Source organism: Grus americana, chromosome 4 (genome assembly GCF_028858705.1).
Source record: "Grus americana isolate bGruAme1 chromosome 4, bGruAme1.mat, whole genome shotgun sequence".
NCBI lineage: Eukaryota > Metazoa > Chordata > Aves > Gruiformes > Gruidae > Grus > Grus americana.
In genome coordinates, this window is record NC_072855.1 from 81,044,663 (window position 1) to 81,067,872 (window position 23,210).

The window sequence follows — 23,210 nt, forward strand, 5'->3', positions numbered from 1 at the left end:
CTCAGGGAGACCAGGGAAACTTCTTAATGTTACTGGCAAGTAGTTAGTTTTTTAAGGTTTGTGGGGTGTTTCGTTGGTTTTTTTAATGATCCAGAAAGTTAGCACCACCTTTTGTCAAACTTGAGTTTTGTGTTGACAGTTATTCAAAGATAATGGTTGGATATCTTTACACTTTTACAGGTTTAGTAGTACAGACTTGTATTTTGAGCTCCAAACCCCCCACGTTTTCAGAGTACTTTTTACGTAGTTTTTCGTAGTACTTTTTCACCAAGAGTTTTCTTATTATGGAGGTAGCAAAGTTGATTGTCTGTGCTGTTTTGTCTGCGTCAGTGATACTGTTATCTTTTGGTGAAATTACTCCCAATTTTGAACTTCCAATAAAAGATGTGGCGGACGAAGACCGTCCTTGCGCGCTTACGCTGGAAACGTTTTCTGAATTGCAGTGAACCTGTCACGCAGGTTTATCGTCAGTACGTTGGCTGTAGTTTGTCAGTTTGACACTCATGCGCAATATCAAAAGCCACGTTCTGCTTGCACTCTTGCGTGTTGTCAAATAACAAGGCGATTGTGCCTGGATAACACAGGGTGCTTGGGGCCCCCCTCGCGGGCCCGTCGCACGGTTCTTGTCCGCTGACAAATCCATTGCTATGCTTCGCTGTTGCTAGGGCCAGTGACATAGAAAGCTACATGGGGGGGGAAAAAATCAAGGGAAACCATTGTCTTCTCTTGTTATGGGTAACATTATAAAAAGACTGTCTTGTGAGACGAGGCACTGAATTAATACAACTCTGTTTAGACAGCAATTGTTATTTTCAGTGCCACTATTTTCTCTTTCTGATCTGGTTCTTCCTTTCTGAAAAGACTTTATAAACCTCTCCTATGGTTGAATAAGTTGTCCTGAATCTTTAAAAAAAATTTAAACATGGGATTCGAACTAGAAAGCTATCTTTAGTTCCCAAAAAATTCAGCTTGATGAGTTCTCTCTAAAAGGAAATTACAGCATAGTTGCAGGTACTTTAGCTTACATCTCCAAGGAAAAAAATTAAAGATAGTTCTGGTAGGCGTGCCATATGGTAACATGCTTGTGTTATCCTACGCTGGCAAAACTTACATAAAAAAGAAGCTAGATGAAACCTATTTATTTTTGAAAGGAAAAGAGTCGGTTTTATTACTGAGGTTGTGAAATTGTCTTTTCTTAAAAAAAACCCAAAACAAAACAAAACCCATCTATGCATTAATAAATCCCTCTCAGAAAATTCCAGGGTATAGTTGTGGGGTTTTTTTTAAATGAGATTCGGGTAAGTAATTGTAACTGATGAGACTTTGAAACATTAGGAGCCGATGGAAACAGCGAGGGTGAGGACAAGTAGCTGCTGTTTGGGGTGCCTATGTTTATGAATCAATGCAAAGTTAACTTGTAAACCAAATTGCTGGAAAGATGTGCTCTTCCTTCTCTGTTGTCTTTTACAGCATGATGCAGCCTAGCAGCTGCTTCTGGTGGTGCACGTGGGTTAATTTTTTGTTTTAATTTAATTAAAATCATAGTTTATGTGTATATGTATGTGCAGAAGTTGCAGTGGGACATCACTTTTTTCTTCTTTCCATCTCCTGCAGAGTAACACCAAAATCAGAGCTGGTGTGTTTGTTTCCAGTTTGACAAGCACTGTGGCCTTCCTGATTTCCCAGTCTGCTCATCTCTTGAAGAACATCATGGCTATTTGTTGTTTCCCCTTCTCAGCTTTCCTAGATGCCGAGTTGCTGCTACTTATCAAATGAAAGCCATTTCTAAAGCAGGCAGTGGTTTTCAGCTCACTCTAGCTGGAGAGCGCTTTGTGAGCGCTCCTTCTGTAGTTAAAAGTTTGAGATGTGGCATTTATCTCCTCTTTATCAAGGACTCCCACAGAAGACCACTGGCATTACGGTCGTTGAAAATCAATGTGTAGGCATTTACAAACTGTTAGAAATGGGAAATAGAGGCTTGTCGAACATTCAGATGTTTTTCTCCCTGTATTCTACTGTACTGGTTTTCTTCAGTTATAACTCGATTAGCGTAATACTACTGTGCAGGCTGTGTTCCTTGGGCAGAGATCAGGGTAGAGGCTCTCAACACATGAATCTGTTGCCTTACTGAGAAATCTGTTGTTTAACCAATGCCATTAGTGGTGCGTTCAGTTTCTTTTTTTTTCTTTTTTTTTTTTTGGAAGAGTACCGGGAATTACAAGTCTCCTGACTTTTCCTATGAGTAAATCTCAGAGAGAATTGCAAAGTTCTTGCAAACTTCTTGAATAATTTTATTTACTTATTTTTAAGTTTTGGTAACAGTAGTTTTGAGGAAAGCAAAACGATTCCTTAGAGGTAGAGCGTATATGGAATCAGCTCTGACAATGAACTTCACAGAAAGTAAAACTTTTTTTTTTTTAGTTGCTTATAGCTTTCATTGCTGGTGTTAGGTTAATGGTTGAACTCTGTGACCTTAGGGTCTTTTCCAACATAAGTGATGCTATGACTCGTTGAATTATTTGCTGTAGAAATAAATGCTTTCACCTAAAATTTGTGTTTAATGTTGTTGAAACGCATCACTTCACTTGTAGTGTTAACTCTCTGTTTAATTCCTGTTTTGAAATGCCTGCTGTCAAAAGATTTGTCTCTCAGCTGGCAGCTGGTCTCTCTTTCAAGGAAACAGAAAGCTTCCAGAAACCACGGCAATGAAAAATCTTACACAGAGGTGTTCATGTTGCCCCTTGCGCTGCCTGTGGTACGATTCATTTTACAGTTCTCAAACTCTCCTGCAAAAAGGCCTTTTGAAGTGCTTGTCGCTCTGCTTCCCTCCTCATTTATCTTCCCCGGAGACCCCCAAACAGTTTGTTAGGGTACAGTTCGCTGATAGGGTTAAGCTCACTGAGGCGCTTGTCTTCCTTCCACTGAGCTGGTTGAAGAAGCTAAATCAGCAGAAAACTATTAATTTCTTTTTGATGGGATTAGTTTTTTGCGAATTTAGTTACTTGGTGTCACTGTGTAGGGACCTGAGGGATGGCGTCGGAATAATGACAGCAGCAGGAGCATCTGGACACGGCAGAAGACAGGGAGGAGGCTTCTTCCTTTTTCTGTGCAAACTGGCAGTTGAATAAGCTTAGCTGTCTCGCCAGCCCAGTCTTTCAGTCTTCGTTTGGCTTTGCGTGTGCGTTACTACCTGTTCAGGTAGTTGAGTTCTTGCCTTTGTCCTATCAGTGACTTTATTCTTTCTTGATGAGTTTGAGGAAATGTCTGCTTGTTGTGGTATGCTAGCGTACGCTTTGAAAGAGTAGCCAGTTAAATTTGCGTACAATGAAATGGAAATAAATTGTAGCCAGCAATGCATGAGTGGTGCTGCCTGATCAGTAAGGTTGGAGGTAGAGGGCCGCGAAGCTGAGTTTAGAACGGGTCTGCCTCAGAATAACAGAGCTGTGCAGACCAGTTCAGGCTGCAAGATGTCTGAGCTCGGAACGGCATTTGAAAAAAATGCTTTTGCCGCTCAGACTCTGTTTTTGGGAATATGTAAATTGTGAAGCGAGTGGTTGGCACTTTTAAATATTCTTATATAGAAGTATTAGTTTGGCGGGAAGAAAAAAACATACCAAGAAAGGCATTGTTCAGTGTGAAAGTTGTGTTTACTACATTGCAGTGATGTCCAGTCTTAATTGCTTCCTAATTGTTTGCTTTTATGCCACAATTGTTTTCCCGTGTTTGTCCTTCTCTCTTTGTCTTTGCAGTATAAGTGAACCTATGCAATCAGCTATTTACATTTATCAGATGAGAACAGTGGTGCAACAAGGATCACTTTCAGGGAAGGATTTGTGTGTGTGTCAAGTGGCTTGGTTTTTAATCTTGAAAAGGTGCCAAAAGCCTTTTATAATTTTTTGTCAAGTCTTGGGATGTAGGACTTCTTTGTGGCAACAGACAACCGTGGTAAGGATGGCCCGGGGAATCGCAGTTACATCTTAAGCTACAGGATCCTGAAAGATATATAGTCTCTTTTAATCTTGTTTGAAAAAGGATAACATATTAGAAGCATTTGTCCACCAAGGAGTGCCTTAAGAGTTGCAAGTGTGGTAATATGTTTTTGTGCCCAAGGTTGACAGAATGGAGCTGCTTATTGTTCTTAGAGAAGTAAATAGTTGCATTTAATTATGCCACTTTAAGCCTTCTGTGGTAAGCAATAAGAAGGATATTGCTGCCAAAGCTATCAATAAGCCTTTGACCCACAAATCAACCAAAACCGCAGGATATGCTTTGCGATGCTTTTAGCATTTGTAAACTAAGCCGCTTCCTATTAGAGTTGAGCTACAATAAACTTGCTGTTTGGTTTTTGTCCTTTTTTTTTTTTTTTTTTTTTGAAGTACACAGAGAGGGAGATTGTGGCTTATATATTCGAATGCCGTAGATTGTGTTTTCAGCTATAACTGAATATGACTTAATTGCTTTTCACAGACTCTTTAAAATTTTTCTAGCCTGTAAATTTCATGATGTGGGATTATCAGGATCCAGTGCTTTGCTTTGTCATCTCTGTGTGCGTTGCTTTTTTAAACATGGCATTTCCTTCCCTTTCACTTTGTGAGCGGTTCTGTGTAACATTGGCTGTCAGCATTGTTACTTCACCTGCTGCGCGATACGTGAACGAACGTTGCTGAAGAGAGGTTGGGATGGACGTATCTGTACTGGTGTGAAGGACCGTGCTGTGCTGTATGAAGGTCAGCGTAGGTGAATGACGCTGAAAGCGTTTGGGAGGAGAAACTGGAAGAGTCCTTTTTGGAGTGTCAGCGAGACAACTAAGGGCAAGAAAATTATTTTTCTTTTAAGTTTTCAGGGGGCTCTCTTCCAGAAGACAACGTTTGTTGCATTTACCTCTTCTGGAAGGAAATACCCTGAATTTTAAAATTGAGCAAGGTGCTATAAATATCCTTCCAGAATTACAGTACATTTTGACTAGGTTATCTAAACCCATGTGTGCGCAGTTTTTCTGGATCAGTTTAAAGCAGATCATAACGAAGTAGCCACAAAGTTCATTTTATAATTGTTCAAGTAACTTCCCAGAGCCAGCGGGGTGGTTAGTCCGCATGTAGGTCTGTCGGGTGCTTTCCCAGGGCACTGCTGTCTGGGTCTATGTTTTGGGGAAAGCATTTAAAAGAAGGGAATGAGCGCTGGGGATTGGTTTTCTGGAGAGGCACGTGTCCATGCAGCTTAAATAGGTTCTGTGAAAATAAGTTTGAACCGACTTCTTAGTTAGCTTAGTAGGCGCATGCCTTCCAGGACTTGTGCAGTAAAATGCGGCGTGCATCTCAGACACGGTCTGTTTAATTCAGGTCTTTGCTTCCCATTTCAAATATGTAGCCTGAGTCAGCAGACAGTTAATTCATGTGTATGAGATGGTAATTTTGTGTTAATAAAAAGATAGTCCCTCACTGTGAATTCCTGAAGGTAACAGTAGTTTTTTCCTTGCACATATATTTTCAAACTTGTATAAGCAGTACTTGGAAGTGAATTCACGCGCTCTTCTCTTGCATTTTTTCTTCAGGAGAAAGCTAAGGATAAGGTGCAGCTCTCTGGTCTGTTTAGGCCTTGCCCTTCAAAACATTGATTTCGGTCTCTCTGATATGACTTGCAGATGTAAATGGTCTTTCTTCCTTTGTTCTGTCTTTCCCCATTCATCTTGAAAACCAACTGTGACCATAGCTTCTTGTCCCAACTTTCCTTCTGTTTTGATGTTGTGGGTTTTTTTGTTTTGTGAAGACGCTTCTCTCTTGTGAACCCTCTCCTCTCTTCCTTCTCCAGTTCACAGCTGTTCCTTGGCAGGAATGCATTCCTTTTGTTGTTCTTACAAACCTCGTGTGATCCTGCCCATATTTCACTTGAGTTTTGTTTGAAGTTTGCGTCTTTTCCACATTCTTAGTTTTTTTTGGTTGTCTGTTGTTGCACTTAATGTTTAAATTTGGTAGCTTACCTCCAGAGTTAATTGCTTGTGTCCTAGAGATATGAGCACTCCTGACGTAGAAAATCTTAATCCCTTCCTCAGTGAAGAAGAATGTCTTGTAGATAAGAACTCATAATGCCTGGATTTGTTGTCTTTATCACAAGTCTAATTCCCTTCTTTATGACAAAGAGAATAAATGAGCTTAAGTAAGCTTTGGTAAATTATTTGTTTGCGAAAAACTGAGATGTGTGATTTTTCGACATAGAAATAATTTCAATCAAAATAATGACTGGGTGGCTTTCCGATGTTGACTTTAATAAAATAACCCGTATTTTGTTTTGCTAGCTGGTACTTTAATTGTGTTTTTACCAACTTCAGTAGCACAGTCCTGGTTTTGCTTGAATGGAGTAGTTGGTTTAGGGACGTGCTGAGTGTTCTAGATCCAGGAATCAAAATGGCATTACTGTGCCCTTTACTCGTCATACTTTGTGGCAACAAAATACTGTGTTTTCTCATGCTGAAGTGTAACTTTGACAAAAAATTGAGTGTCTCTAGTGTCCTATTATTAACTTGTGTGGTTGACAGCTCTTCTTAAAATTTCTTGCTGCAGTGTGAGTTGGAAAAGAGGAAAAATTGTACATTTAAATTCACCATAGAACAGTTAAACTGACTGGGGACTCAACTGTCAAATGCAGAAGCTGAAATAAGTTCAAAAGAAACGTTCTCCTGTGGATGTAGGAGATATTGTTCCACCTCACATGCTTCAGACAGGTGGATTTTCCTGATATGATACTTGGCAAGATATAAGCAAATTTTACTGAAGGTAGTTACACACAGCACAAAGAAGATTGTATTAAATATGGGGGATGTGTAAGAAATACTCGGTGATGAGATAATGCAGCGTATTTTTGGAAAGCTGTTAGATTATTCATTGCTGCCTCCTGTCCATTTCTTCTTCCTGCTGTTCTCTGTGTTATTTCTTGCCTCTAATGATTGTTCTGTTATTTCCTGAATTGAGACCCTGGTTTAACTATTAATCAAAGTGTAAGTGTCATCTTGCATATATGCTTTGAGGTTTTCTGTTGGGAAGGTGCTGAGTACTTCTCGTTTGCCATGTTCCTATCATCAGCCTGTTTTGCGTGGGAGTTAAAATAAAAGACAGCCTTTTATTAGGTGCTGAAGTGACTCCTTCCCACTAAAAGTTAGTTAAGTTACTCCTTTTTTAAACTTTGCCTTTTTCCTAAATACATTAATGTATTGTTCTTTTCATTGTGTTTAAAAGGATTGAAGACTGTCTTAAACTGTTGAGTCTTTTTTTTTTTTTTTTTTTTAAAAATGCCCTGCTGTGATTTCTTAGGTTGTATGACTAGATGTGCTTTAGTCATTCATAAAGCATTGGTTTTCGAAAGCACTGATCAGCATTTTGGGAAACCGTCCATGTTCTGAGGCATGTTCTCCAAGCACTATATTTGGTGTATAAGTAAGCATCTGATTTGATACTAGAGCCAGGCTTTTATTGCTGCAATTTATCATCCTCAGCGGCTTGTAGATTGCTTTCTGAAAAGCTCTGCTTCCTACTTACTTTGATGTATTTAAAGGGTGTGACTGTTACCAGCGGATACAGTTGAGGATGCAGAGGGTATTAGTAATGTAAGGACATAAAGATAATTTAACTGAATATAAGGACGTCTCTGTAGCAGGAGGAACAGTTTGCTGTGGACAGTAGCGTATACCTTTTGTATGGGACACTTTTGTCCTTGGTTTATCGAATCAAAAAACTACAGTAAAGAAACGATAGGTAGGCAAATACGGTTAATCACTGGTTTTATTTGATGCGCCCCCTTGCCCCCCTTGCTCCCGCCTCACAAGCCGGATGATGCTTTAAGGGACTGGCAGCGTGCGGGGCTGCCCGAGCGAGCTGGAGCTCTCCAGGCCACTTGATGATATTTTCAGTTACTTGCTGAAAGATCTTGAACTCCTTACTGCCTACTTAAATAGTTTAGTAAACCTTCTTTCTTTCTTAACATTTCTAGTATCTTTTCTGTGTTATTGAAAGAAATAACCCAGACTTGTAGCTTTACATATTACCTTATATTTCTTTTAATTTGCTTGGTTGTATCCATAGTGGTACCTTATAGTTTTGATTTCTGTTCATCTGTGGACGCTCATATTCAGCGGTTGATTTGTTTCTCTTTATTTTTGGTAGTCATTTTGACTGCCAGGCCAGGATTTGCATGTTACTGCTTCCCTCTTAAAAAGAAAAAAAAAAAAAAAATAGTTCCGTTCCCTTACATTCTGCATGACGGTTGAGTTATCTAATACCGCTTTTCATGTTCCTGTGCGTCCGCATAACATGTGCTGTGTCATCCTCACTCCCCCACATGTGTTACCAAGCATTTTTCCCTCGGTGTAATTGTTTTCCTTTAGCACATAACATTTTCTTGGAAACATGTGACATGAGTGACAAGTTTCAAGAATTTCTCAAAAATACACAGATGTTCTTCTTCCTGCATTTGCTCTTGGGTCTGTGTCTTCATTATGCAAATAAGAAATTAGAGGGAGACCACCTGAGATGGTTTGGACTGCAGGCTTCACAGGCTTGAGTCCTTCTGCCAGTCTCGATGGGCGTGGAGCACGTAGGTATATTTTTGTTAACAAATGTTACGTAATCTTCTGTCATGGGCATTTGACTCTGTCGTTTCTCAATTTGCTTGCCACCGGGCAGAACTTGGTTCTCTGTGGCGCGAGTTGTCCTACAGCAGTCCTTGCTGCAGGGTACGTACGGCATCCTTTTCAGCAGCCTTTTCGGCTTCTTTCAGTAGTCTGCTATTTACAGCTTGATTGAGTCCTCTCTCTTCAAAGGAAGATGCGCCATACACTCATGTACAGCAGAAATAAGTGTTCAAATGGCTTTTTAGTGCCAAGTTTGATGGATGGGAAAGGGCAGTTTTTACAAAAGAAGCGTGGTTATGTCTACTGAATGATATATTAGGTACATTCATGCAGTAAACTGGGGTTTGAGCCTTTGTGGAAACTAAACTTTGAAGCATAACTGGGTGACGTTCTAGCTAGCTTCTGTTTGAATTCATCCTGTGGCCTCCCTTTTAAATGAGTGTCCTGCTTTCGACTGGGATAGAGTTAATTTTCTTCCTAGCAGCTGGTATAGTGCCGTGTTTTGGATTTAGCATGAGAATAGTGTTGATAACACGGTGATGGTTTAGTTGTCGCTAAGTAGCGCTTATGCAATTTATTACTAGTATTTTATTTCAATTATTAAGCTGTTTTTACCTCAACCCACGATTCTTCTCACTTTTACCCTTCCGATTCTCTTCCCCATCCCACGGGATGTGCAGCAAAACATTCTGCGTAATCTTGATTGCTCTCATGTCACAGGATTCCTAATGGATGTCAGAGGACAACGTGCAGGGATACGTGGGCCTGTGGTAAAAGCCTCTTTCTTGCAAATTGGAATGAAAACTTGTTTCGAGTGATGTTTGGTGGTCTTAAAACTCTTGAAAAAGTCTGTGGAGAAACTTGGGAGCAGCAGGGCAGTGACAGTGATAAAACATGCAGAGCGAGCCTTCTGGGAGGCTGCAGATTTTATACCACGGACAGGTTCCAGTTCCTCTGCTGTCTGCATGTCTGCCTGCTTGTCTTTGCAAGGCAACAGGGCATGCTTGGCTGAATGTGGACTTCTTTCTTTTTTCATCAAAGTTTTTCTCTGACCGATACTCTTGTATACTTCTTTTTGTGTCTGTGGCCTGTCCCTCTCCTTGTGTTGCCCAGCAGTGCTGTTAGTCCTACAGAGGACAGCGCTCGAGAAGTTGAGTCACTTCCACGACTGTTGGCTGCTCTGGGAATTAGTTTAATTGTGTTTTTGAGTGCACAGGCAGAGCTCTGGAAGTATCCAGTGAGAGCAACTGTGACTTGCTTTGTCTATTTTGGGGATTTTCCAGGAGATGGAAATGTATTAAATAAACATGTTGTAAATGAAACAAGAGAATTTATTTTGTGTGTGAGCGTAGCAAACTGATGATGATTTCCTTGTTATGGGATGGTGTTCCAGATGCTTGCTTGTTCCTTGCATTAGGAATTGGGATGACTGGGAGAGGAGTTGCATCCAACTGGGTAAACAGCAGGAACACCATTGCCACCTACATGGGTGGGGTTGTGGTAGACGTGAGCGTTGTAGAATAACACCTCCCCCTTGTTTACAGGCACATTCTGAGCTCGCAGACGGAAAAACGGAGGCGGGGAGACGCGCAGAAGCGTAGGTGCCTGGCTCGTCAAGAAAGCGGTCTGTGGCCACCTAGCATCTTTGTGGATTTGGCACCAAGCGTGCCGCTGCAAGGCAAGCGAGGGCATGTGTCAGAGGGAAGGGCTAACCGGCCGCTCTCCAAGGGCCGGTCACCTATCTTCTAGTCACAGCTCAGCCAGCAAAAGTTTGTCTTCAGCTGTGTTCTGGTGCACGTAGGAGCATCTGACTTCTGCTGGACAAATCCCACGTTTGCTTGATTTCACTGACTCTAAAATGTGTATGGATAGAAGAAAAAAGTGTGTTTTAAGAATGCGGACGTATACATGTTATGACAGCTTTCGACAATGGGTGGTGAAGGTTGGGACAAGCAAAAGCAAAACATTCCTTAAGGCTACCTTAAATAACTTTCTCCTTCCTGAATGTGAATCATCTGATAAACTTGTGCTCTTCTAACGTGTAGAGTCTTGCGTGTAATGATCCCCATATTTTTTAAGAGCTACTGATGAGATGATGACTTTTTCAATTGGCCTCCTCTCATACCATCTTGTGTGGAACTTCAATCTATGAAGATCATTATTTTTCTAAGAAGCGGAAGCCAGATTTTAGTCTCCGCCTTGATTGGTAGAGAATTAAAAAAATCTCATAGAAATACCTATTTCACTGTCAGTACTTTGATAGAAGGAGGCACTATTTCAAATCGGTTATAACGATAGCAGTCACTGTGGTCCTTGAGAAGGACGTTCAGGTTGAATAGCCTACAGAAAATTGAACTCACTCCATGGTGTAGCAAAGAAAAAGGGTGAGATGAGGAAGGGGGGAGTACAGCGTTTCATGGAAAAGGAGGAAGTGGGATTGGGGGTTTTGTCTCAATTTGTATTTCTTCCATTTGCAGACATCTGAAGAAGGTCTTCTTTTAGGAATAACCTGTGTTGTATTGCCATCATTGTCAATGTCAAGTGCTGAGACATAAGGATGTAGTTTTAAATTCCTCCTGTCTGTGATAACTTTTTTTTTTGATGAGGAAACTTTTTGATTAATGTTTTCTGGTGTCTTTAAGTGTGGCTTTCAATATTTAAGAAAATGGTGTTTGAAACGAAGCTTTTTGCTTCCTTTCTGTTCTGAAAGGACCTTTTGTGGAAAGTTGTGTTTTGTATCTGTTATCTTGGGTTTTAGTGGTTTTAAAATCTGAATTTCTTGTTAAGCTGCTAAACTCAAGGACCTGGGGCTTTTGGGGAAAAACGGCCGCAGAGATCTGCCGTGGGCAGCTTTGCTGTGCTCAACTGAAGTGCCTGCAAGGGGGGGGACTTCAGCGGAGCCTGCCTCCCCCGGAGAGGCCTTTGGCCTGGGCAGGAGCTGCAGCCGCTCTCCCCGACCCTCTGCCGGGCGCCTGGCCAAGGGAAAGGTGCGGCCGGGCCTCCTGGCCAGCCTGCGGGTGGGGAGAGCCGGTCGCTGGGAGGCGGAAAGAAAGCTCCCTTCCATGCCACAGGGGTCAGGCGTCTGAAAGGACAGCTTGGCATAGGAAGCGATCCCGCTTTGGAGCGAGCAGGGGCCGTTGTGGGAAGATGACGGGGATGGGTTTGCACAGAAATGTCTGGAAGTTTAATTGTTACTTGGGCAGAATCGAGTACCTGTTCCTGAAGATTCTCGGCACGGCTTTCCTGATGACAGTGCTGTAGAAGGAGTGTGCTGAAATCTGGAAAGTAACTTGGTGCCGAGTCCTTGGGCTATAAAGGGTGGCACCCGTCTTTGGTAGCCTTGGCAACTGGCTGCGGCTTGGGCAGGCAATAGGTGAGTTAATCACACAAAGACATTCCTTAGAAAGCGGAGGCCTCTTGGTTACCAAGCGCCTTGTTAGCTGTGGGAAGAAGCATTGCTTAGGCAGCCTTACTTTCACCATTTTTAGCTTTGATATTTCTAATTTCAGTCATTTACTCTAGGTGTAGTAGACAATTCAGGTTATTCTTATATCTCATACTAGCTACACTGGGAAACTTCAGCTGTATGCCATTGATCTGAGTATTTTCCATTACTGTTTCCTACAATAGAGTGTATAAACAATAAACAACATGTTTTCTGTTTCTGTAGGAATGACCATGTGTTTATGGAAAATTTTCAAGCCAGTGCAACTGATTCTTCCTTAAAAAACCCCTACCAAACAAAGCAAAACAAAACCCCTGGGCTTGGAATTGCTTTCCAACCACTGCCTTACCTTTTGGGAGAGCAGCTTGGTTGTGTAAGGAGTTGGCAGCTCTTAACTCTCCCGGATGGGCTGCTTTGATTTGCTTAGTGATCTTGGCAGAGTCTGTGTTTCCCTCCGTGTGAAGAGAATTATACTTTTTGCAGCTTAATGTTTGTGAAAGTTATTTTTGTTACATGGGAGGGCTCTTTAGAAGCGTGTTGCTTTTATTAGCGTTCAGAATAATACAGTTACTGTATTTGAAGAATTTACACAGAGGGACGTCATGTTTCAGTGTGAGTGCTATCAGCTTGTGCACTTAGAGTCTCTACTTAACCGTATGCTTGCTGGCTTTTAACTCTCGGGGTTTCTCATCCTGCCCCGGATCTTGGCAGAAGCGCTCGTTTCTCTGGCCCATTGCACTTGCAACCTCTGAGCGTGGCGTTGAAGCTTCCTTGGCCGTCTTTCTCTGTCCTAAGCTGGTGGTTACTTGATTGGCTTTTAGATGTGCTGCAGGGTGGTCCATCAAAGGAACACAAGGTTGTGGAATGCTCGCTTCCTGAATTCTTACGTTGGATTTGTTACCTCCAAATTAAAGTGAACTGACTGAGGCTTATTTTAACGAGTGGGAATTTGACTGGAAAATAATTGACTTTTTGGTATTATAAGAGCTGAAGGAAGTCATGCCTGGCTCACAGACCATCTCTCTCCAGAACAGAAATGTTGTGACTACTCAGTTGTATAAATAGAAATGCTCCAGTTACATCTTGTCAGTGCACATTTTGAACATGTACAACTTAATTCTACCTGCTGTCCTTCTGATGCTGCGTTTGTCACAGGGAGAATGGGTTTAAATGCTGCAACTATTGATTTGATTTCCAAAAAGTAGCTTGAGCTTTGATGTTAATTTCTATGTTGACATGTTGACTATTGGAAACAAAGATGATCGTACTCTGATGTGTCTATTCTTAGCAGGATGTTATCATTTTAAGCCCCTATTATTATTTGAAGGCTTGAAATGTTTGCTTTTCTGGAATTTGGTTATTGCTTTACAGTGTTTTGTTGTATCGGGGTTTAAAAAGAGATGCAGTAGGAGAAAGGACACAAGGAAGTAAAACTCGGGGACTTCTCTGATAAGTTTACTTGTTGGCCTTTGGCAGTAAGTCGCTGCCTCAGTTTCCCTGTGTCTAAGAAGACGCTAATGATGCCTACTTCAAAGATACTTTGTGAGGATTAATTAATGCTTGCAAAGGCCTTTGAAGATGAAAAAGCAGGAGTTGAAATATGAAAAGTTTCCATGCCTCAGGTGAATGTTCTGTGTCCTGTTTTGGGTTTGTTTTTTTTTTTTTTTTTCAGAATCTCTTGAGCACTTGGAAATACTTGGAGGGGCTTATTTCAGTTGGACCATGGCAGTAAATGCTTTTGGGAGACACCGAGTATACTATATAGTGCGAGTATAGCTATACTTGCAGAAGTTACTTACTCGCACATTCCCCCCTCCAAGGAAAGAAGGAAAGATGATTTCCCACGGCCTCAGCACTACATACTAGTCAGAACAATATAGGTGGCAGGTGTATCCTGAAAGTGGTGCCACAACAGCATTTTCTATTTATTTGTCCCCAGGACAAGATTCTGCCCTTCTCAGTGTTTGATAAAACGGTCCCCTGATGAGCCCCATATGAAATGATTTATGGTAATTGCCGCACTGCGTTCTGGAGCCTACAGGTAGCTTGAAACAGATTGGGGGAGCAGTGCGCTCTCTGCTTTCCGTGCAAGTTGAATGCTTGTGATATTTTAAAATAAAATCTTAATTTCTTGTAAAACGTGTCAGTTTGGTATGTGATGTGCAGGTAGGTGTATGGCGGGGGGGGAAATGGTTTTTGGGTTCTCACAGCTTTTCCAGGGTGGCGTCTCCTCTTCTTATTCCATTTTGCCAATGGCATAGTAATCGCATGCTTTGTAAGTACTGCATTAGTTTAAGGTGCTGTAATGAGCTGTTAGTGAAATATGGAATAACTTGGTCTGGTTTTGTTCGCTCCAGAGGAATTGGAGGAAGAGTTTGGAGCACTGTCACTATTTCAGTGGCTTAGGTTGTGATGCTGCTGCAAAATGGACAGAGTGGCGGTCTTGGTAGAGGCAGGATTTGGGCTTCGATCTGCATCCGTACGTTTGATTGTGAAGCACGTGAGGTTCAGGGCAAGGTTCTTTGCTTGTCAGTTTGAGCCATGTTAGACATAACAGTGGTAAGAGCTTGAGGTTAGTTCTGTGGTAGCAACAAGCTGTGAAGTCTGAAGTTTGATGCATAAGGAGCCTAAACTTTTCTGGTTTAATTCAAGTTTCCCTGGATATGCGGCAGACTTAATAAATAAAGATAAAAAGCTCCAGTAAAAGACTCCGGTGCACACATAGCTTGGGTATGAGGAGGTCTAGGCCAGGCCAGCCCAAGCGCTTCGCTTAGGAGTGCGAAGGTTCAAGTGGCTCTTTTCGTGCAGTTAACAAGAAGTGTATCAAGAGTTCAGGCTGGATATTTGGCTGCTTTGATAGTAAAAGACCTGCCAGTGCCGCGTTTGAAGCTCAAGTGGGCTGTTGAGGCAGCTTGCTAAGTGTGTTGTTAGTAGGATGCCTGAAAATTTTCCTTTCTGCTGGAAACGTCGTCCTGCCAACCTAAGGCAGAATAGCCTGCAGAATCCACATCATTAAAACCCCTCCCTGTCAGCAGATGACTAGATAAAATTACAGCTTTGGAGGAAATTTTGTGTTCTTGCTTACAAGCAAGTTGTGACGTCTGCGTGAGGCCAAGCTGCGTGTGGGCTTCTGGCGGGGGGAATCAGAGGTGTGGCTTCCTCCCCGGGCTCCCAGACTCATCCCGGCTTGGTGAGTCAGTGGCTTTAAACACATTTCCTGATTTAGCGCTAGGTCGAACTGCATCTGGCACTGCTGTAGCTGCACTTACCTATAAAAATAGAAGGGCATAATTTACTAGAAATGTTGGATGTGGGAGCGAAGGGAGCAAAACGTCCTTGGAATTGCAAGAATTTTTTGAGGAGTCAGTTCTTCTTGGAAGGCTAGAAACTGGTTGTGACAAATAGTGGGGATGATGCAACGTGTTCCCCATTTCATGACCTTTTTATGTCCAAGGAAAATGGGTTTTTCACTGTGGCATTTCTGAGGGTTTCTCTGTTCCCTTTCGCTTCCGCATTAATGCGATGTTTCGCAACTGAAGGAGAGGTCAGAGACTCTTACCAGGGGAAGGCAGGTGCTGCCTACTAGCTTGGAGCATTTTAACATCTTGGGAGAGATGGCTCACAGATATAGCTCATTCTTTTATGGAAGGTGGGTGAAAATGAAATGTCGTACTTGATCAAGACATCTATTATGGTGTGTATTGTCGGCCACCGGACAGTTACTTTTTTCACGGAATGCTCAAGGAGTTGAGGAAATAGACCTGGAACAAGATTGTCTAAATCTGTCACAAGTAACAGATGGATGTAATAGGGGGAGAAAAAATTACTATTTACTTGTTTTGGTTTTTTAAGATGCCTTCAGCCGAGCGTTGGGAATCATAATATAGGATAGCAGGAATAATACGCTGCTGCGGTCAGGGTTTAGGGAGGAAGCAGGATTACTTAGTAAGGTAACTGTTTGAAGGGGGAGTTAACTGATGGTGCTAAGGCATAAATAAATGAGGATGGTTTTAGTTAAATAATAGGAGAGCTTCTGAACTAGTAAGGCAGTTGACGTAACATTTGCAGCAACACTTAAAACTGGACTTCCCAAGAGCAAACTCGTCCTGCAAGGGGTTTGGCTTAGAGAAGCTGTATTATTAGGTTGTTGAGACCCTGAACTTTTGTTTGTGTCAAGGAGCGTATGACCGTGCACGCGGTTAACTGGCTTCCCATATGGTGAACTGCATAAATGCATGCAATGCTGATAATTTATTGCCAAAATTGCAGATATTTCCATAGCACGCGACGACTAGCAGCCTGCATTTATCCTAATTACTTTTCCTTTTGGATGCCTGCCTGCCTCTTGCGTGAGACCATTTCCTGCTCTCTTAGGATGGCTGTGCTGAATTTGAGAAGTAGTGATCAGAAAGGTAGCGGAGGCAAATGTGGGACGGCTTATTTAGACTAGTTGGTGAGACCGAGTAATTGTGTAGCCTGTTGTTACAGCTTTTGCCAGCCTGTGGGAAGAAACTCCATGTTTCTGGGAAGGGGATAGCAGGGACCAAATGATACCTAATGATTTTCCAGTGTGTTGTGCATTCTCTGCTTCCTTGACTATAGAAGATCTCTGCTGGGAGTTCAACAGATCTGCAGTGACTTGGTTCGTTATCTGGCAAGCTCACGATCCAGGGTGGATACGGCGTGAGTTTCTACCCAGCGTTTTCTCAAACTAGACCTTTATTTAGGGAGTTCCTTCACCATGCTTTGCTCGTGTCCTGTTCTGGAACCCTCATCCCTTCTGTTGGCTTACCCTTTTTGCTAAAATGCAAACAATTTCTTGGTTTCGTTATTTCATAACTTTTTTCCAGTTACTGCTTCATCTGTTTCTATACCGTCTTCTCCTCCCCAACAAAGATTTTCTGCTGAAGCTGTAAGGGGGGTGCTGCCCGTTGTGCTCCAAATCCTCTTGGTAAGTGCTCCCTCCGTCTGGCTAGAGCTTTCCTCGTCACGCTCGGGGAACCCCACGCACCCCGTAGTAGTCTCGACAGTGAGCTTTTTAGGTCTTGCCTCGGGTAACTGCACCAGGCCGGTTACAGCAGTTGAGTTTTTCAGTCTTGGTTGTATGAAAATGACAGTATTGTGAAAGAAAAGCTCACGTATGTTATGTTTTTAAACATGGTAGGAAGGAGGGCGTAGGCTTTAGGAATTGGGGATTCGGTGTAAGCAGAGAGCGGGGAGGGGAGAGAAGGAAACTCGGGTTTTTCTTTCTCATTTATGATGAATAAATGGCCTGAGCTTTGGAGTCGTGGTGGTAAGTCTGCAGAAACCCTGGGTTTGCTTTCCATGAAAGTATTAGAGTTGTTTTCCCTCGTCGTCTAGTTATGACGGAGTGAGAACAAAATCTTAGGAGTGAGTTAGGAAGTGCTGTGCTACTGTTCAGTGTGTGCTGGTTTTCTTCTGCTCACACCGACACACGAGGACAGATAATGATACCAGTCTCTCTTGCTTTTCAGTTGTTGTGAATATTACCTTGCGTCAGCCCTGTCCGTGCAACCATGCGCCAAAGCAATTGCCAGATGTTTTAAGTTGTTTTTTTTCCCCCTACGTTGGCATAGTGGCTATTAAATAGATATGTTCCTGAAGAGAAAAACTTGGATCTCTTAAGTAGTCAGTGGAAAGATTTGGCTTTTTTTGTTTGGTGGTTTTTTTTCAGTTGCTTTTTCTTCAGAGTCAGTTTGAACCTGGCCTGGCAACAAATGCAGGTGGCTGGAGGGGTGGGAGGTGAAGGCAACTCCCTGAGCCGCAAAAGCTTCTCACTCCCACTGGGAGGCAATTATTTAAGATTTGAATCTGGTATCTTTGCTGAGGGTGAAATGCAAATGACTGTGTGCATGTCAGAAGTGTCCTGTAACAGAATATATGGGAGCCGTATGTTTCCTTTTTCTATTTGTGGCTCTTGGTTGCATTTAGCAGCTGACTGCATTAGTATTGTCCTGGTGTCTGTGTGAACGTACATGGCCTGTTCAACTGTCTCATCCCACGATCCCTGTTAGTGCAGCCGAGTGCTTCTTTACGAGGGTTAGAAAACAGGATTACTGCGGAGGCCTACGGGAGGGTGAGGATGCTGCTGCTCCTTTGTAGCTGGGGAGAGTCAGCAGGACTGGGACCATGTAAATCTCCGACCAGCCAGACTTGTGGGATCTGTTCAATACCCAAAGACGCACCTGCCGAGATGTTGTTACCTGCCCAAAAGAATTTGGGAAACTCATTATGTATCTTCAGTTTCAGTATATTTTCTTCTGCTGCTGCTCTTGTTCAGGTTCAAACTGAGACTTAGTGAACTGTTAGGCAGTTTTGTCATTTGCTTGGCGAATGACATGTTGTCGATCATCTGCCGTTATGGGTTTCGGAAAGAACAATTTTTGTTGGGTTCTTCGGTGCGCATTGTGTCTCTGCTAGAGCTGTTGGCGTTTAGGATTGTAGAAATGAGCAATCTTCTTGGTTAACTTTCTGTTGATGGCTGTAGTGTGGTGTGGCGGGGAAAATGAGGTGCAGAATTCATTTTCTGAGAGTGCTTTGTGTGACAATGTAGCTACGCTAGTATTGCCCCAAAGACAAGCTACAACCCTTGGCTGTTCAAACGTGCAGTTTAAATATTCAGTGAGCCAGGGGGAACCCTTACACCCCACCAACAAAAATTTCTGTTTTGTCCTGTAGAGAGATGGTGAAAAACTGGCTAAGTCTTTTTATATAAAGTGAGAACTGGATAATATTTGTAATGAAAATTCTGCTGTATAGCTTTCCCATCTTTCCACTTGGTTTCATTGACATTCAGAGCGCAGTTTTCCCTTTACGACAGAAATGTTTTTTCAGCTCGTGCACCAAAACACTCAAAATACTGGCTCACATGACACTTTTCTACAAATACTTAATTTTACATTGTGGTGTTTCTCACATGTTAGGGGTTAATGTGCCATCCAGACTCACAGCCATCATTTAAAACTCAAATGTCTGAAGTTTTTTCTCAGTCAGTCTGTGTTTTTCTAACGGAATTATCGGTAAGGAAATGATTTATATGAAACTTGTAAAGGTTGTCATCCTTATTTTTTGCCTAACTGGTGGACCGAAAGGTCCGTATGCTGTGAAACCAGGGGAAAATGCATAGCATGTTTGTGGAAAATGTGGAATGGTATCAGCGTTCAGCTCAAGTGTTAGTGTATTTTTGAGCAACTGTATTTTAAACTAAGTTCCTAAACAACACCAGATTCTGGAAAAGTTATTTTTATGTTGGTAGCTAAGACAATATTGTGAATCAACTAGGCCTGCAGAAAGTATGCTTTCATAAGTAACAGCAGCTTGTTTTTGAGGAATTAACAGTAATTACCCATCATACCTGATTGGAAAAGACAGGGGTCCGAACAAGCAGTCTTGTGTGATGTCATCATGTGTGATGACATTTCATGTCTCATGAAGGTGGGTGCTAGAAAAAGAACATGTGTTTTTCTGTTAAATAAACAGTATCTTTAATTACCATGACAAGGTTCTAGTTGGCTGGGCCGCTAGCCCTGATATATGGCTGTCCAAATTCGGGGAAGGAAATATTTTTTGGTCTCATCTTGCTCATGATCCATTTGCTGAGAGAGGAAAGGGAGTCCGAGCGTTCCCAATTGTGCGGCTGGCTTAACAGTAGGGTGAGCAGCTGAGAAGCCAGGGTAGTGGAAAATCATTGATTTGTTTATAACAACAAGTCTTATTTGCGCATCCCAGTTCTTGTTAAATATCCTTTTTTGACATGAAAATAGGGGAGCGGGAAAGTATTTAACCTTAATGCTGCGCCTATGTGCGAGTTGTCTGTTCCTTTCTTTTTCCCTTCCCTTTCCACGAGTTCTCTAAATATTTCCTCTCCCTTTCGCAGTGGTAGTCGCTCTTCCAAAACCTTCAAACCAAAGAAGAATATTCCAGAGGGGTCTCACCAGTACGAGCTGCTAAAACATGCCGAAGCCACGCTTGGAAGCGGTAATCTCCGGATGGCTGTTATGCTTCCGGAGGGTGAAGACTTAAATGAATGGGTTGCGGTTAACAGTAAGTCGGCTAACTTTTTTTCATAAGGGCGGCGTTGAAGGTGGGCTGATGCTTGTGGGAGGACAACTGCGTACTCCTTCCTAGCGGGGTAGGCTCGTCTGTCCTGCACGCACCGATTTGCTGCAGTTGGGAGAGGTGAAGGTCATGTCATTTACAGCTGACAGGTGCAGGGCGACTCAGCGAGACAAAACTTCCTTAATCTCCTTGTGCCCAAAAATATTTTGCTGTTAACAAAATAATTTGTATTGTTAGTGGTTAAAGTCTGAGCACTTGATCACGAACAAGAGCTGCAGTAGAAATGTCACTGCTGTTTTTAGAAAGTAGCTTGTCAGTGCCATCTTAATATGTTTAATCTCGCTCTCTTTAAGCTGAGGCTGTTACCCAATGGTATAGTCAAGCCTCTACATGCTAAGCATAAAACCTTAATTTAGTTAAGTGTGAGGGCTGGCTCTAAAAGATGCTCAGGACTACAATCACGTGTATGGCCTGGCTTACCTTTTGCTTGTAACAAACCCAGAGATCCACCTTTGCAATTTTCCTAAAGTTAGTTCCTTCCTTTTGTTTCTACCACGTTGCGAGCCTTTGCTCTGGTAAGTCTCTGATGTCATTATTTTAACTTCCTCTAAAGCTGTTTGCCCTAGCTCTTTCCTTTCATGCTAGGTCAGGCTGAACAATGATGCCCAAATGACTGTTTTCTGATTGCTTGACCACATTTCCTCCTCCTTCCTCTCCCTGCTGCATCAATTTGCTGCCTGCCTTCTGCTTTTAAAGAATGGATTAATCCAAGTCCTATCATGCTCCGTAGCCCGTGCAGAGTTTTGGCTGCCACAAACTCTGGGCCCCATCTGGGTATTTCCTCATCTTTTGTGTCTTTGGCTTGGCATGCTTCTGTGATTGTATGGTATTGATCGTGCAGTATAAATTATGCTGGAGATAAATGTCTTCTAATTGGTTATGTGATTTTGTCTGTTGCTTCTTGCTCTTGGACATGTTTGGGAAGTGAAACTGTCAGTATACTGACTTCAACCTTCTGGTTCTTAATTAGCCACGCAGGGCTCTGGTATATGACTGGCCACTGCTTCCAGGGAATGTTGAAATTGCTGACACTGTTCTTTGTAAAAGTTTATTTACCTTGTATTGCAAAACTGTCTAGAAAGAAAGCCTGCCCATGTTTGTGAGTAAGCATTACTAAAGATGCTTCATATATTGTTGGCATCCTTCCCTTTTGGTGGTTTCTCCACTCCATGTCTCTTCGTTCCTGCGTGGCAGTGGTGTTTTTCGCTTCCCAAATGACTTACCTACTGAATTAGCTGAGTGGCAAAAGGCAGCGAAGCACTTGGAAAAAGAGCGAGAGCTGCCTTTTGGTATCAGCGGCTTTTGTAATGAAACGGTCCTCTTTTGTGCCTCCTGCAGCAGAGTGGGTTTTTAATGTTTGGGGGTTTTGTCTAGAAGCAATTAACTGATTATGCGCTCCCTTCATTTACAGCATCCCTCTGTCATACCTAGTACCAGTGAATGGTAGCTCTAAGCCCTTTCTGTTGATGGAGGTATCTAATAAGGAAATAAAATGTGTGACTTGATGCCATTGGTTTTGCCCTTCCCAATAGTGAGAGCACGGGAACAAATGTGCTCTGCCCTTCTACTTCTTGCTCAGCTCTTAGCCTTATTGATGTCTTACAGTAACGAGTTGATGTACATGTAGATTTTTCACATAGGTTTTCAAAATAAAATAAGGTCAGAGGTGTATAATCAGTTTGGTTTGAGTTTCATTTGAAATCTCTTTGATTTGAAAATACTAAAAAATAATTTCAGAAGCACATCGTGCCCATGTCTTTGTAATACAACACCAGACAGCGTGCACTTTTTCGAACAGAAAAGCACTCTGAGGAAAAAATAATCTTAAGCCCTCAAAACTGAAGAACAATGAGTAAAAAGAGGAAACGAAAACATGCAGAGACACTGTACAGCTTGACACATGTTGGGAAGGAGGCTCTTGAATTTTTCTTGTTTGTCACACGCCGCTGGCTTTGGTGGATGGGTGGTGTGTCTCAGGGCCTTTTGAGACTTGCGAGTGTGGGATTCACAGTAATCTGTCATCTTGTCGAAGTCTGTGTGGGTTTTTTGAACATGCTTGCCTTGAAGCAAATTTTGGGCTGTGGTTTTTACTGGGAGCAGGGAATGGAAACTTCATTAACAGTTCTTGTGTACGCTTAAGAAACAAGGGCTGTATATATAACCACTTCTTGCTGCCTTTAGTGTTAAGTGCCTCCTTCCCCCGCCCAAACAAGCTTTAGGAGACCTCCTCGTCCCCTGTAGCTTTTTATATCAAGCTTTCCCAATGTTGTTTAGCTGTTTTGTGCTTTTGCTGTGCAGGAGAAAAAAAATGTTGTTGCTGGAGATGAGCTGTGTTAGGGTGCATGCCATACCAATTTTTATTTGCTTCCCTTTTTTGATACCTGGCAAGTTGCACGACACAGTTGTAGCTCGTATCCTGCATCTGCTGAACAGTAGCTATAACTTGCTGCCATGATATTCGTGTAATCTTTGATGTTTATTCTCTGGAAAAAAAAATCAATGAGGGGAGCTGCAGTATTTAACCCCCCCTTTCCCTTCAGCCCTGGGTTACTTTCGCAGTACGTGGTATCTGCTGGTGCTTACATTTAGGATGTCATTCTCCGTTTACAGCAAAACTATGTATTTCTGTAATAAGATTAAGCAAGGAACACAGGTTTGGGTAGGCTACCAAGTCATATGCTGGCTTCTCTTTGGCACGGTACTGGATTGAGAGGAGTGTGGTCGTGTTGTTCATTCCATGGTGTCCTGCAGATTTGTGGTATGAGACTATTCAGTGTTGCAAGCGGTAATTTTTTTAAACTCTTTTTTTAAACTCATTTTGTAAATTATAACAAGCATGTCTGTCTAGCTACTGCAGAGGCTGGTCACAAGAAAACCTTTCCCTGTTGGTTCAGAATGAAGAACTTGCTTTGTCACCTGAACGCAAAATTGAGTAACGCATGGCTCTTTGGTGACGTGATTAGACTGTCAGTACTGCTAAGGGGCTTTATTTGAGTATTCCTGAAA

The 23,210-nt window shown here is 42.2% G+C and overlaps 1 protein-coding gene across 4 annotated transcripts in view; it reads left to right on the plus strand.

Moving 5' to 3' along the window:
* MOB1B (MOB kinase activator 1B) overlaps positions 1-23,210 on the plus strand; it is a 47,258-nt gene that overhangs the window by 7,370 nt on the left and 16,678 nt on the right. For 3 of the 4 annotated variants that reach the window (XM_054823529.1, XM_054823530.1, XM_054823532.1), the window contains one exon: positions 19,963-20,129. In XM_054823529.1, coding sequence (XP_054679504.1) covers positions 19,963-20,129 — 167 coding nt within the window. Of the gene's footprint in view, positions 1-15,668; positions 15,715-19,962; positions 20,130-23,210 lie in introns of those variants that run through there. The other variant, XM_054823531.1, reaches the window with a different exon arrangement.